At 47.1% G+C, this 13997-nt stretch overlaps 1 protein-coding gene across 2 annotated transcripts in view; it reads right to left on the bottom strand.

Annotated features, from left to right (window-relative positions):
- Nucleotides 1-13997, bottom strand: part of RMND5A (required for meiotic nuclear division 5 homolog A) — a 272396-nt gene that overhangs the window by 62161 nt on the left and 196238 nt on the right. For both annotated transcript variants that reach the window (XM_078678673.1, XM_078678674.1), the window contains one exon: nt 6017-6183. In XM_078678673.1, the coding sequence (XP_078534799.1) occupies nt 6017-6183 (167 nt within the window). The remainder of the gene's footprint in view (nt 1-6016; nt 6184-13997) is intronic.

Here is a 13997-nt window from a genome sequence, read left to right as displayed (position 1 = left end):
GTGCAGAAGCTCCGGGGCCCGGAGCCTTGCATTATATGCGACCTCTGACGAATAAAATCGGTTAAAAAAAAAAGAAATTGTTGTAATCTATGGCATGAACAATACCTTTTTATTCAGTAGAAATCTGTTTTTAGGTCTCGCTGAGGTAGCGCATGCGCTGCTCTGTGAGAAATTTAGTGAGTGGCTTTTGAAAGTGCTACCAGAGGCCTTTGCTGGCCTCAAGCTTGCGGTCACAACCGCGTGCACGCATGCAGCCGCCATGTGGGTTTCTGTCAAGCCTCATTAAGCCTTGCATATCTTCAACTCCCTCCTTCTTCCTCTTTTCTTAAGGCTGTAATGCAATGAGGCTCGAGAATACTTCTGAGGGGGACAGGGGGCAACATGTGTGAGCGTGGTTGCTTTTGTGGACGATCGGGGACGAACTCTGTCTCTTCCTTACTGCCCCGAGAAGACCCGGACAATGTCCTCTTCTTTTCTGTGCTGGCAGCTGACCTCCCCCACTTCCTATTATTCCCTCTCTTTCTGTCTTGCTCCTCACTTACTGAAAACCGTGACTTGAAGAAACGGTTCACAACCTCTCTTTCCTTCTTTCATTTAGTTGCTTCCCTGTGACAAGGATCCAAAAAAGAAAAACACTCGCGGGAAATGCCCTTTTTCTGACATTTTTCTATTCTAAAGTGCAGCCTCGGGATGGAGATAAATAAAAGGTTGTAAATATGAAAAATAAATAAATAAAGCAAGACAGAGTGGCGCAAAGTGGCCAGATTGGTTTCATTCACATCCAAACACATCAGCCTCACTTTACAGACTTTGCAGTGAAGCGCCACTTTCTTTTCTCGTCTTTCTTTGAACAGCATTGTTGTCCCCAGGTGGGGAAGAGCACCATTCCTAGATGTATTGCAATACCTGGTTGATGGGTGGATTGAAAATAAAATGTGTACCTCTGTGTTTATGGATGTGGTCTTTTTAAACCATACTGTTTACGTTTATTTAAGGATATAAGCAATGGGCATTGAAACGGTTCCCTTCAGGGCCCTGTAGTCATGTCCTTAACTTTTCAGGAAAAACCACGCGCTGATTTCTGAATAGTGAGTGAGAGATCGTTAAGGTAACCATGTTGTTTCTGCGCACATTTCACATGCTTTACTTAATCTTGCACTACCCCCTTCTTCCTCTTTTCATAAGGCTGTAACGCAATGAGGGTCGAGAATACTTTTGAGGGGGCAGGGGACAACATGTGTGAGTGTGGTTGCTTTTGGGGACGAGAAGCGAAGGAAAACGATTCTGTCTCTTCCTTAATGCCCAGAGAAAACACAGACAATATCCTCTTCTTTTCTGTGCTGCCAGCTGACCCCCCCTTCCTATTATTGTTTCGTTCTCGGTCTCTGTCTCTCTATCGGTCTCTGTCTCTCTATCGGTCTCTGTCTCTCTATCGGTCTCTGTCTCTCTATCTGTTTCTCTGCCTCTATCGGTCTCTCTGCCCCTGTATGTGACCAAACAGGATGCTTCCCAAAACGCCCTGGAAAGTCAGCTGGGAATGCGCTAACAGCGGACTTTTAAAGGGCCTTTTGGGAAGCTTTCCGAGGGTGCAGTGAGGTCACATAGGCGGGCAGTAAACACGGAAGATGGCCGCAGGAGCATACGTAGTGAATACCTATTCAATATGTATTCACTACGTATGCTCCTGTGGTCATCTTTGTTTACTGCCGGCCTTGGAAACTGCAAGGCAAGGTCCGTGGGCCGACAGCGAAGGTGTGTCGGCCGCCGGTCGACCCGCGGGCCATACTATGAGCTCCAGTGCTCTAAGGCAATGGAGGATGCAGTAGTGGGTATGTGGCAGTCTGTTGGGTAGGTGGCAGTCTGGAGAAAGCTGAGAAAGGGCGAAGGGTCAAAGGCGTCAAAAAGTGCTTCTGCTCGGTGGCTCTCTGTTCTGGGTGTCCCAGCTCTGACTGAGGTCGAGAGGGCTTCATCTTGGTGGGCAGCAAGGCAGGGATCGATGTCGACATACCTGGCTTCGGGGAGGACTTTGAAGCAGACTGAGAGGAGGGCGCCGGGTCCAGCCCTGGCCGTAAGGCATTAGTAAACCGGAGGCCTGTGGTCAGGCACAGGAACATTTCAGGGTTGATGCGGAGCCGGTGGCGTTCCATCTGCTTTGGTGTCTACATTCAAATCTACGTTTTCCAGTGATAACTCTACCTCCAACTCGTTGCCAGAAATGATCAGGGGACAAGCAGATGATGAAAACCGCGTGCAGGTCGGTCCTCTGATAATTTGTGTGGCAAGTAGGACAGAAATGGAATGGAGCTCTGTTTATCATGTGGACATTCTCCGTCGAACTGATAGAGTCTCAAGGGGCTGAGCTCTGTATCTTAGAAGTTGTTGACAGAGACCGAGTCAAAGAGGTAAGCCGGCGTTGGTGACCGAAGAAAATATAGGATTAGCGATTCTATTAACGACAAAGGGATCTGAGGGGCAGGTGAGAACACCATGTCGTGTTGAACCGGAATCCACACAGACACATCCGAACCAGATGGCAGGGAAAAAAACAATTTAACAATGGACCCAATGACCATGCGCATTACCAGAGATAGGTGGAGTCACTGTACCTCGTAAATAGAAAATAATTCTTCAAACAAAAACAAGTTGTACACGTCAGAGTCCAACACTAGATGGTAAGAGTATGCACATCATGTGTTTTAACAGCTACACGTGCCACAAACACAGTGTTGCAAGCATTGGTCCTATCCAGACTAAACTATGCGAATGCCATTTTACTAGGATTCACAAAATCGCACAGAGTGTTGATAAAAAGCCTTGAAGCATATCTGGTTTCAAGAAATGCATTACTCCTGCTGCCTACTGAAGCCATGTTCAAAGTTGCCTGTTTACACTTTGCCTATCTGGTTCACAAAATCATCCACTGTGATCAATTGCAATATCTACCTAAGTGGTAGCACTCATCAACTTCAGACTACTGACTTACTACTACTTGAAATCCTATGGTTTCAGGGTAAAAACAGACCTTGCACCAGTCCTTTTCAGGAGATTCTCCCAAAATGTAGACCTGGTTAAGTCCCTGAAATTTGAAAGCAAACTTCCATACGAGTGTTGATACATCTGTTGAAAAAGCACTTTTATAACTACACCCCTGCCCAGAATGTTCAAGTTCTCAAACACATGTTGAATGAGTGCCATTATATCTTTATTTGAAATTTCTCCATTCTTCTGACTTGAGCTGTGAACACCAAATGACTTGAGTAGTGCCACGTTTCTACTAGACTATATCTATACCTCTGGAACAGAGACTGGTAGGGCGTTCTATTACCGCCATTTCCCCAAAATTGAGATCTGATGGCGAATAGTCATATTTCAATCCTGTTTAATAGGTCTTCTTGATGTGTACCTATAGTGTATGCGGTTTAATATCTACCTGTAGGTCTGTCCACAGTACACCACAAACTACTCAGAGGTCTCATGAATAGTTTTGCTGCTATAGGCTTATAGTTGTGCTCAAGTACTTTGTGAACCACTAGAAAACTGTTGAACAAACGACTTCTCGTTAGGCCAAGAGAACCGCTCTTTACCAGGAATGATAATTTTAGGCAGGAAAGGCTCCTCAGCACAGGAACATGCATCTTTAGGGAGGATAGGTTACCTTGGAATGCACTAGTATCTTCAGTAGAAGGTGGCTTGGCGTCAGATGTGACTTTCCTAGAGGGTCGAGGAACAATGCAGGTAAAGAAGCACGGCAAGTCCTTAACATTTAAACCAGAGTCGGTAAATGAGCCCAAACTCGATTGTTTGAATCAAGATGTCAATAGCATACCCAGAGATAAGAGTAGGAGGAAACCGTAGGCCTAACTCAAAAGAGGCCAAAAAGAAAAGGCATAAAAGTGCAAACTGAAAAGTCAAATAAAAAAATCAGAATCAGAAAAAGAAGTGTTGGCCAGTTTGCACACGGGGCACCGGTCCAACTGCAAAAACTCTTTGGGCAGAAAGGGTGAGGGGGGAGAGGGGAAGGGAGATAAGATGTACCTTTAGTAGGACAACTCTGCTAAAGAAGTTTTCAAAATCGTCCAGGGCTTCATTAAACCAGGGACGATTAAATTGTGACCTGCTTTCAGGAGAAAATCCAAGATATATACTCTTCATTCTCCATGACTGAGCCGCCTACCGCAACCTCTGCCTACCCCCAACACTTAGACATCTAGTCGGAATTTCGCCCTTTTAGTCCTGAAATATCCCTAATTGAGTTGGAGAAAACAAGATCTGGTGCTCCAAGGGATCCCTGCCCGGCTAGGTTCTTTAAAATACTGGCTCCACTGCTCAATCCCTCTCTTAACCGGCTATGGAACACATCCCTGGAAACTGACATCTATCCCTCCATTTGGAAAAAGGCATGTGTCGTGCCAATCCTAAAGAAAGAGGACGCAGATCCGGCAGAACTGAAACATTTTAGGCCCATCTCCCTCCTATCGGCTCCAACAAACTACTCCATGACTCAGTCGGGCTTCAGGTCGGCAGCACAGAGACAGCTCTGCTTGAGGTAGCTGAGACAATACAGGAGACCATGGACAAGGGTAGATGTGCTATCTTAGTGCTGCTGGACCGCTCCGCAGCGTTTGACACAGTGTCACATAAGATCCTGCTGGACAGGCTCAAGAAGCTGGGAGTGAGAGAGACCATTCTAGACTGGTTAGGCTCTTTTCTTGACGGACGGTCCCAAAGGGTACTCCTCCACCCCCATACCTCATCCACCCGCCCCCTGATTTGCGGAGTCCCTCAGGGCTTAGCCCTGAGTCCGACTCTTTTTAATATCTACCTCGCTCCTCTTGCCCCACCAGTAGAAAAGCACGGTGTCAGTTTTGTCTCATATGCTGATGACACTCAGCATATTTTCTCCTTCAGGGACAACTCTGAGGCAGCTTTTGACAATTTCAAACAGTGATTGACTGATATATCGTACTGGATGACTGACAACCACTTGAGGCTGAATACTGATAAAACGGAGGTTCTGTTCTTTATTCTGTCCTCCCCTCCACTAGCCGATCTCTGGTGGCCATCAGAGATCAATCCTACCCCTCTTTCTGTCCCCGCTGCTGGAAACCTGGGGTTCAAATTTGACTCCACCCTCTCTTGCAAGATCCAGATAGGCTAACTCTCCTCCTCCAGCTTCTGGAAAATGAAGGCATTATGGAGATTTCTTCATTTTCTACCTATGGACTGCAGGAAAACAGTGGCCCATGCTCTAATCACATCTCAGCTGGATTACACCAACAGCCTCTACTTCGGCCTGCCGGCCTATTTGATCAAAAAACGTCAAACTATACAAAACGCAGCAGCCAGGCTTATCAGAAAAGTACCAATCCAACACCACATTTCCCCTCATCTGTGCAGCCTGCACTGGCTGACCATAAAAAGGAGGATAGAATTCAGAGCAATGACTCTCGCATATAGAGCAGCCAGGGATTCTGGCCCTCAATATCTGAAGCAGAGACTCTAAAATACCATCAGACAAGGGTCCTGAGGTCCAATCATCAGGAACTACTCATCACTCATCGCTTCGTGAAAGCCAGGCTAGGAGGCCGGTCATTCACCGTTAGAACCACTGCCCTCTGGAACTCCATGCCCGAGCACATTCGGAAAGACAAGTCAGAGCCTGATTTCACATGGTCACCTGCCCATACCTCTTTTGCTCCCACCGCCAGGACACCTCTGTCGGAGGTAGCCGTGCGCTCTACAAGACAGAATAATAATAGGTGTTACAAAAAATCTTCTGGATCTGAAATGTGGCATAAGAGCCTTCAAAATTTCACCTTTGAGCAAGACTAAGTTTAAAATGTAGCTGACCTATTATCAAGACTGAATGAAAGAATATGTTCTCAAAATATATTAATACGAAATGCATAGGTCATTACTGTTTGTCTCACAAAGCCTCAATAAACACAGATATTGGAAATCAATTTAGTCGCAATTCTGCACTAAATACTAAAACAACAAACTTTGAATGACTCACCTTTCTGATGATTTACAGCAAATGGCTGGAAGTTTTTTGCATATTGCAGGGCTTCCCTCTGGTTTGGTGTCCCTCCCATCAATAAAGTAATAAAATAGAGTCTGTGCAATTTAAATTCCAGGGAGCTATTCTGGGCCATTAGCATTTCTCGATTTGATACAGCCCATCTAAAAAGTAAAAAAAAAAAAACAGCAAATTACATTCCTGGACGTAAACGTATTTTACAAGCATCAACTCATTACTGCTTCGCAGTAGTATCTTCCAAATGCGTGTTAACATCTGCTTACAGTAATGATACCTAGGACCTGTGGTTTATTTAAGTCTAGTTTCTTTCTCAACAGGAAAGACAATTTTGAGCGCATTCAAAATTTCTCCTAATATTGTTCATGTTTTAAAATAAACTTTGATGTTTCATATACATTAAATTATGACAGATTTCATCCAAATTGCACTTCATATCTGCATAAAGAATATATTTTATTAAAGAAATAATTTTGCCACTTTTAAAAGTTATACAAATTAGAAAGAGCAGCCATATATAAATCTTCAATTTAACAAATCTGGTCTATACATTCAACGATTATATATTGTGCTCATTGTAAACAGATATACACACATATATCTATCTATCTATATATATATACAGATTAACTCTTCTCACTTAGCCCAATTCCTCCAGGCAAAAAAAGAGCGCGGACCACTGTGGCTAGTCAGCTGCAGTTTATTCAAACTCGATAGTCAGTGCAGCAGCCATGACGCGTTTCGTCCCTCACAGGAGACTTGATCGATCGAACACACACTTTAAAAAATAATTACAGAGGAATTCGCGCTGGGGTCGCGAATCCCGGCCAAATTATTTAAAAAATGAAGCGTGGGCTTCCGCGCTTCATTTAAATGAGGCCCCCAGGTGGGCCAGGTCCCGGGCACATTGCCCAATTAATAATTGAGGGGCTGGGGACCGCCACCTCTCTGAGGCTTATGGATAAAAAAATGTGTGTGGGGGGTCCTACCCCCTCCCTCATGACACCACCGCCACTCTACACGCCCCGGGGACCACCACCTCCCCGGAGCTTTCTAAATAAAGGGAGAGGGCTCGCGCGACGCGACACCCCCCTCCGCGACACCCCCCTCCGCGACCTCCGCGACCCCCCCCCCCCCCTCCAGGAACCCTCGATGGCCCTGGGGACCACCACCACCCAGGGCCAGCTCCTGCAGTGTCCGGGGGGTGCCCACCCCGGGGAAACTGATGTTTGCTATGGCAGTGCGTGAGCCATGCGGCTCCCGCCCTGTCATAGCAAACTCTGCTTCGGATTTTGGAAGCGAGAGCAGGTTTCCTGCTCCTTCTTCCAAAATCCAAATCCGATTGCTTTTCCATAAGAGGAGATGCAGGTTAGCAGCTCTCCGTGTGGAAAAGCAATGCCGGCTCCCAAAGAAGGCGGGGAGCCGGCGGGACCCAACCGAGTGGCCAGGCCCCTGGGGATGGGGTCCCCGGGGCTAGAAGTGGCCCTGGATTTTTTGAAAAAATTAATACTGGCCTTCCGGTATTTTGTTTTTAAAATTTAACAAAATAGAGGTCAGAAACGGGCGGCTTTTGCAGTGGAGAACCCTGCATCCACCTAGCCTCAGGTGACTGATGCTCCTCCCCTCAGTAATGGAGCACGCCAGGCATGCTGGACGCTAACGCAGCGAGCTGCAGCGAGGTAGTTTCCTAGAGTGAAAAGCGAGTGAAAATTAAGGTGCAGCCCAGAGGCAGCCTGGTGGTGTATGGCGTAACCCATTTGTCAGGTTTTGGAGAACACTCAGCGAACTTCGGAGGCGCAGTGGAGCTGGGCTCACCTCATCCCGCTCGGCTTAGGGTAGAGCGGAGAAGCGAAAGGCAGGATCCCAGACGCCGGACTTGGACCTTCAGATTTTGTACGGAGCATTCTAAAAATAGCTGCCGCAATCGTCTTAAGCAGAGTGAGGAGGTGAGGAGGCGGCGCGATAGAAGCTGACTGGGAGAATCAGGTGAGAGGTGTCGGTTGACTGGTGGAGTGGAAAACGGTGCCAGCAGTGGATGCGCTGCAACATTGTAACATTGCAACAGGGAAAACGGAACAGAGATGGGGAAGCATCTACATCTCAAGTCATCTGCTGCGAAAACGGATGCCGCCGTTGCGGAGACAGCTAATAAAACGCCTAGTTCAAGCCAGACTTAATCAGGCATCTACCAAAGCAGATAATAAAACTCTTTATGTGGAGATGAGCTCTAGTCCTGAGAGCTCTGAGGTAGATGTCTCTGAATCACAGCAAGGAGTGGAAGACCTTAATGAGTCCATACCAACTGTGGGCTCAGAAATGGAGAAGGACAAGGAGCAGGAAATAACGCCTGGGGTTCTCCCGGGTTGAAAAAACAAGAGCTAAAAAACCCCAGAGACTTTCCACTTTTCGTAAAAAAGAATCTCCTACCTATTATCGCCCAAGTCCTTGCGAAGCCAAGTCAAGGTTCGGCAGGGGAGGCAATACATAAGCCATCAGTAGACGTAACGCTGCTTTCCAATACACCATCACCACCACTAATGTCTCCATCATCGACGTCGCCACCCACAGGTGTTTTAGCTCAGGCTTAGGGAGCAGGACAGGCATTGACAGAAGAAGTTTGACCTATCCGCACTCAAACAAGTCCATTAATCTCTAGCAGCCCGGCTCCCGTACCCGTCCACCAGTGAAACTATATTGCAACATTAGTTTGAGGGCCGCTCTCAGGCACAGAAAACTTCACTCGTTGCGATCAAAGGCAAGGGCAGCCCAGAGCCACGTGCGCAAAAGGATAAACTTGTGAGCCAATAAGGACTTGAAGAAGCGGAGTCTGAAGCCCAAATCGGTGCGGCTAATACGCACCAGATAGATAACAAGACCATGCTGAATTTAATACTAAAAGGAGATTCGAGATCTGAAGAAATCCCAAGAAACCGAGATAGCGGCACTACACTTCCGATTGGGGAAAATTGAAGAGGCAGTCGCTAGCTTTCCTACCAGAATCCAGGATGCCGAATCGAGGATATCGCAATTAGAGGACCAAATGAATGCCATGCTCCAGCAAGTCAATTCGGCGGCACAAGACAAAATAACCCTGGAGAACAAAATTGAAGACTTCGAAAATCACTTGCGTCGTTCAAATCTGCGGAATTTCGGGGTCCATGAGGGGAGTGAGGGGGCCAACACGTTGAAATGGGTGGAGTCATTCATCAAGCAAAAGGTGCACCCAGAATTCTCCGGAGATTTAACATTGACCAGGGCACATCGTGTTCCAGCTCATTTTCCACCCAACTTTAAGTTCCCCTGCACAATTTTAATCAACTTTGCGGACTACAGTGTGAAGGAGAAAATTTTGACCAAGGCAATCCAGCTGAGACAATTTGATATTAATGAGGGGACTACATGCTGAATTTTTGCCGATATGTCTGTTGCGGCTGCGCATAGACGTAAGGAGTTCGTAAAACTTTGGTACCTTGCTAAAGCTCAAGGAGCGCAAGCCTCTATTGCACAGCAATCAAAACCTTAAGTCCTAGTGCAGGGGAAATTTCATAAGTTTTCACGAATTGAGGAGGCACAGGAACTACTGACAGTGATTTCTATTGTGAAGTGAAACAGCGTTTGCTTTCTTTTCTTCCTTTTATCGTTGTGCTTATGTTCGGGGTTTAGCATTATCTGAAGGGGGAGGTGGATAATGTCATCCTTGGTGCAGCAATTAAGACTAAATGAGGAATGGTCGCACTCCCAAATGGTGAATGACTAATCAATTTATTGAAGAAATTAACTTCTTAGGTGCTTGTGAGTGCCACCTCCTGATTCCCTGAGGTGTGATCAATATAGTTGCTCAATAGCGTCCTCCTACAGGGAAAGAACATCCTCATGAAGCACTCAAATATGGCGATGAAATCGCGTTTGTAATGTTCATCAAGTAAACACACATCAAATCGAATTATTCATCCAATAGAGAATTTATTCTCCAATTCATAATTCTCATCTTCATATGATACTTCTCATATTTAGATATCCATAGTATTTACATGTTAAGCTTGTATACAGAGTGCCAGGTAGCAAAGACTACCCGATGCATTTCGGTTCTAACCCTTCGTTAGGGGGAATTTCCTAAAGGGAAAGAAAAATTACATAATGAGCTAAAATCCAAGGGCTCATGAATGCAAGACCAATCTTATGCTAATGCTAGTGGTGAACAAAGAATGAGTAAGTGACTGTTCTAAATTCAGAAATCATGTGCGAGATACAGAAAAGAAAAAAAGGAAGGAAGAAACACCCAAAGTGAACTCAACGTAACAGAAACGAATGTGAAACTCGCAATACAAGTACTCGGTCAATTAAACTGTCAAAGATGAATATGCTACTTACCAGTATGCATCTGTTCTTGGCATGTAGGGCTGCTAACATTCATATCTTAGCATTAGATCGCCGCCTAGTGTTGGGTCCGGATGATCGCACATTGTTGTCCTGGAAGAGTCTTCGAAGTATCCTGAGATAGGTGGCTCCTCCCCTGGACTACAGTGCGCATGGGCATCGGCTCCATCCCCAGATTGTTTTTCGCCATTGTGGCAGAAGATGGAGTGAAAAGTGTAAAGGATGTCCATGCTAATGATTGAATACAATAGTATATCTGCAGCTGCGACAGGCACCGGGGAGGAGGGCGGGCGATATGAATGTTAGCAGCCCTACATGCCAAGAACAGATGCATACTGGTAAGTAGCATATTCAGTTCAAGGCATGTGGGCTGCTAAATTCATATCTTAGCATAGAATACATAGCAGTCCCTCCATCAGCGGCGGTTGCCCGTGCCAGCTGCAGAAACCTGAAAAAGTGTCTTGAGAACAGCCTGTCCTACAGCAGCTTGCTGCTTGGAATGCACATCAACACAGTAGTGTTTTGTAAAGGTATGTGGTGTAACCCACGTGACTGCTCTGCAAATGTCCTCTAAAGGAATGTTCCCTAGGAAAGCCATGGATGCCCCCAATTTGCGTGTGGAGTGTGCCCTTGGGGGTATCGTTAAAGTGCGCATGGCCTTTTGATAACAGATTTGGATGCACTTAACAATCCACCTGGCTATTCCTGCTTTGGAAATAGGGTTGCCTTTGTGTTGTGGTGAGAAGGCAACAAAAAGTTGTTTTGTTTTCCTAAAGTGTTGTGTCCTGTCTATGTAGTACATCAACGCCCTCCGTACGTCTAACGTATGGAGCATTCTTTCCGCCACCGTTTGTGGGTTTTGGAAGAATGCCGGCAAGTCAATAGTTTGGTTGAGATGAAACTGTGACACCACCTTCGGAAGGAATTTGGGGTTAGTACGTAGCACTACCCTATTTGGATGAATCTGAATGAATGGCTCTTGGATTGTGAGCGCTTGTAGCTCACTAACACGCCTCAGTGACGTAATAGCAATTAGGAAAGCCACTTTCCACGTCAGGAACTGGAGTTCACACGAGTGCAGTGGCTCAAATGGTGGTCCCATCAGTCTGGTGAGGACCACATTGAGGTTCCACACCGGAGCTGGCGGTGTTCTTGGGGGAATGACTCGTTTCAGACCTTCAAGGAAAGCTTTAATGGCAGGCACCCTGAAGACAGAGAGGTGCTGCCTATTCTGAAGATAAGCTGCGATGGCGGATAGATGTATCCGAATAGAAGTGAACGCTAGATTGCACTTGTATAGATGTAGCAGATAGCAAATGATGTTAGGGATAGATGCATCTAGCGGGTCGATGTCATTGGATGTACAGTAAATGACAAAACGCTTCCATTTTGCAGCATAGCATGCTCTGGTAGTTGGCTTCCTTGCCTCCTTGATGATGTTCATGCATTCTGGAGGTAGGTTAAGGTATCCAAACTCTAGGACTTCAGGAGCCAGATCGCCAGGTTGAGCTGTTGCGGATCTGGATGCTGAATTTCTCCATGGTTCTGCGTCAAAAGTCTGGGCGTGAGGCGCAGTCTTTGATGCGGCACCATTGAGAGTTCGAGGAACGTGGTGTACCATGCTTGGCGCGCCCACGTTGGAGCAACCAGGATGAGAGTCATCGCGTGCTGCCTTCGCTTTCTTGCCACCAGCGGTATCAGAGGGGCTGGCGGAAAAGCGTACGCAAATTTGCCTGACCAGTTCATCCATATCGCATTCCCCTGCGACTGTGGGTGAGGGAACCTGGCGGCAAAGTGTTGGCATTTTGCGTTCTCTTTTGTTGCAAACAGGTCTATCTCCTGATGACCCCACTGCTGGAAGTACGGGTGTAGTACAGATGGGTGTAACTCCCACTCGTGCATTTGATGGCTGTATCTGCTGAGCAGATCCGCCATCTGATTGTCCTTGCCCGGGAGGTGTTCTGCCATGAGGAAGATGTTCCTCTGAATGGCCCACCGCCACATGCCCTGAGCCAGATGAGACAGCTGTGGCGAGTGTGTGCCCCCCTGCTTTTGAATGTAGTACATCGCGGTCATGTTGTCCGTCCGGACTAACACTACCTTGTTGCACAGATGTACAATGAAGGACTTGAGCTCCATGAAGATTGCCTTCAGTTCTAGATAGTTGATGTGCATCTTTTGTTGCTGCGTCGTCCATAGTCCCTGCACTGTGTAAGTGAGCAGATGAGCTCCCCATCCCTGGAGAGATGCGTCCGTTGTCAGGATAATCTGTGGCACTGGCTCCTGGAACAGTCGGCCCTTGCAAAGGTTGTGTGGAGTCCACCAATGCAGAGAGTCGTATGCCCGACTGGTAACCAACACTAGGTCTGTTAATCGTCCTTGAGCCCGTGTCCACTGATTTGCTAAGCACTCCTGGAGCGGGCGCATATGTAACCGTGCGTGAGGGACTATGAAGATGCAGGAGGCCATCATGCCTATCAACTGCATGAACACTCTCGCTGGAAGTGAGTGTTGTGGTCTGAACTTCTGGATTAGAGACTGTATGCTGTCTATCCTGACTTGGTTTGGTTGAGCCCTGGCCGTCAGGGTATTGATTGTCGCACCTAGAAATTGCCGGACATGTGCCGGCTGAAGATGCGACTTTGGGTAGTTCAACGAGAAACCTAGATCGTGAAGGAGGTGAATGGTAGTCGACATGTCCGCAGCGCACTGTTGTTCCGACTTGGCTTGAACGAGCCAGTCGTCCAGGTAGGGGTAGACATGGATGTTCTGCCTCCTGAGGTGCGCTGCTACTGTCGCCAGACACTTGGTAAACACTCTTGGGGCTGTGGTCACTCCGAAGGGTAGGACCTTGAACTGATAATGCCTGCCTTGGATAGTGAACCTGAGGTATTTTCTGTGGGACGGGTGTAGTGGTATGTGGAAATAAGCATCCTTGAGGTCTAAGGTTGCTAAGAAGTCCCCTTGGTTTAGCAAGGGAAGAATCTGTTGCAGTGTGAGCATATGGAAATGTTCTGACAGTATATACAGGTTGAGGGGACGTAGATCTAGAATGGGTCTGAGAGATCCGTCCTTCTTTGGAATAAGGAAGTACAGGGAATATACCCCTGTGCCTTCCTCCTCTACTGGCACTAGCTCGATTGCGCCTTTTTGCAGCATCACCACTACTTCCTGCTGCAATAAGTGCAAGTGCTCTGCGGACATAGGCCGTTGCCTTGGTGGAATGTTGGGTGGAGTGGATTTTAACTCTAGACAATAACCGTACTGTACAAGCTGTCGCACCCACCTGTCTGTGGTGATGTTTCTCCAGACTGGCAGGAACTGCTGTAGTCTCCCCCCGACAGGTGTCAAGTGGTCGGGGGGCAGTGACAGAGAGTCACTGTTTGCTTGGGGCAGAGGAGCGGGAGTTGTTGTTCCCTCTGCCGCGTCCTCTGGTGCTGTTTCCTCGGTAACCCCCCTTGTTCTGTTTGGGGTACGAGGATTGTGCTCCACCTCTAGAGAATTGTGACTGTTGACCCATGTGTCCTCTGGTGACTCCACGTGCACCTGAGCGACGAAAATTATTGCCCCGAAACTGTTGTGA

The sequence above is a fragment of the Lissotriton helveticus genome, chromosome 2_2, assembly GCF_964261635.1.
Source record: "Lissotriton helveticus chromosome 2_2, aLisHel1.1, whole genome shotgun sequence".
NCBI classification, from domain to species: domain Eukaryota; kingdom Metazoa; phylum Chordata; class Amphibia; order Caudata; family Salamandridae; genus Lissotriton; species Lissotriton helveticus.
The sequence above is the reverse complement of the archived record's forward strand: the minus strand, read 5'-3'. Positions and strand labels throughout refer to the sequence as shown.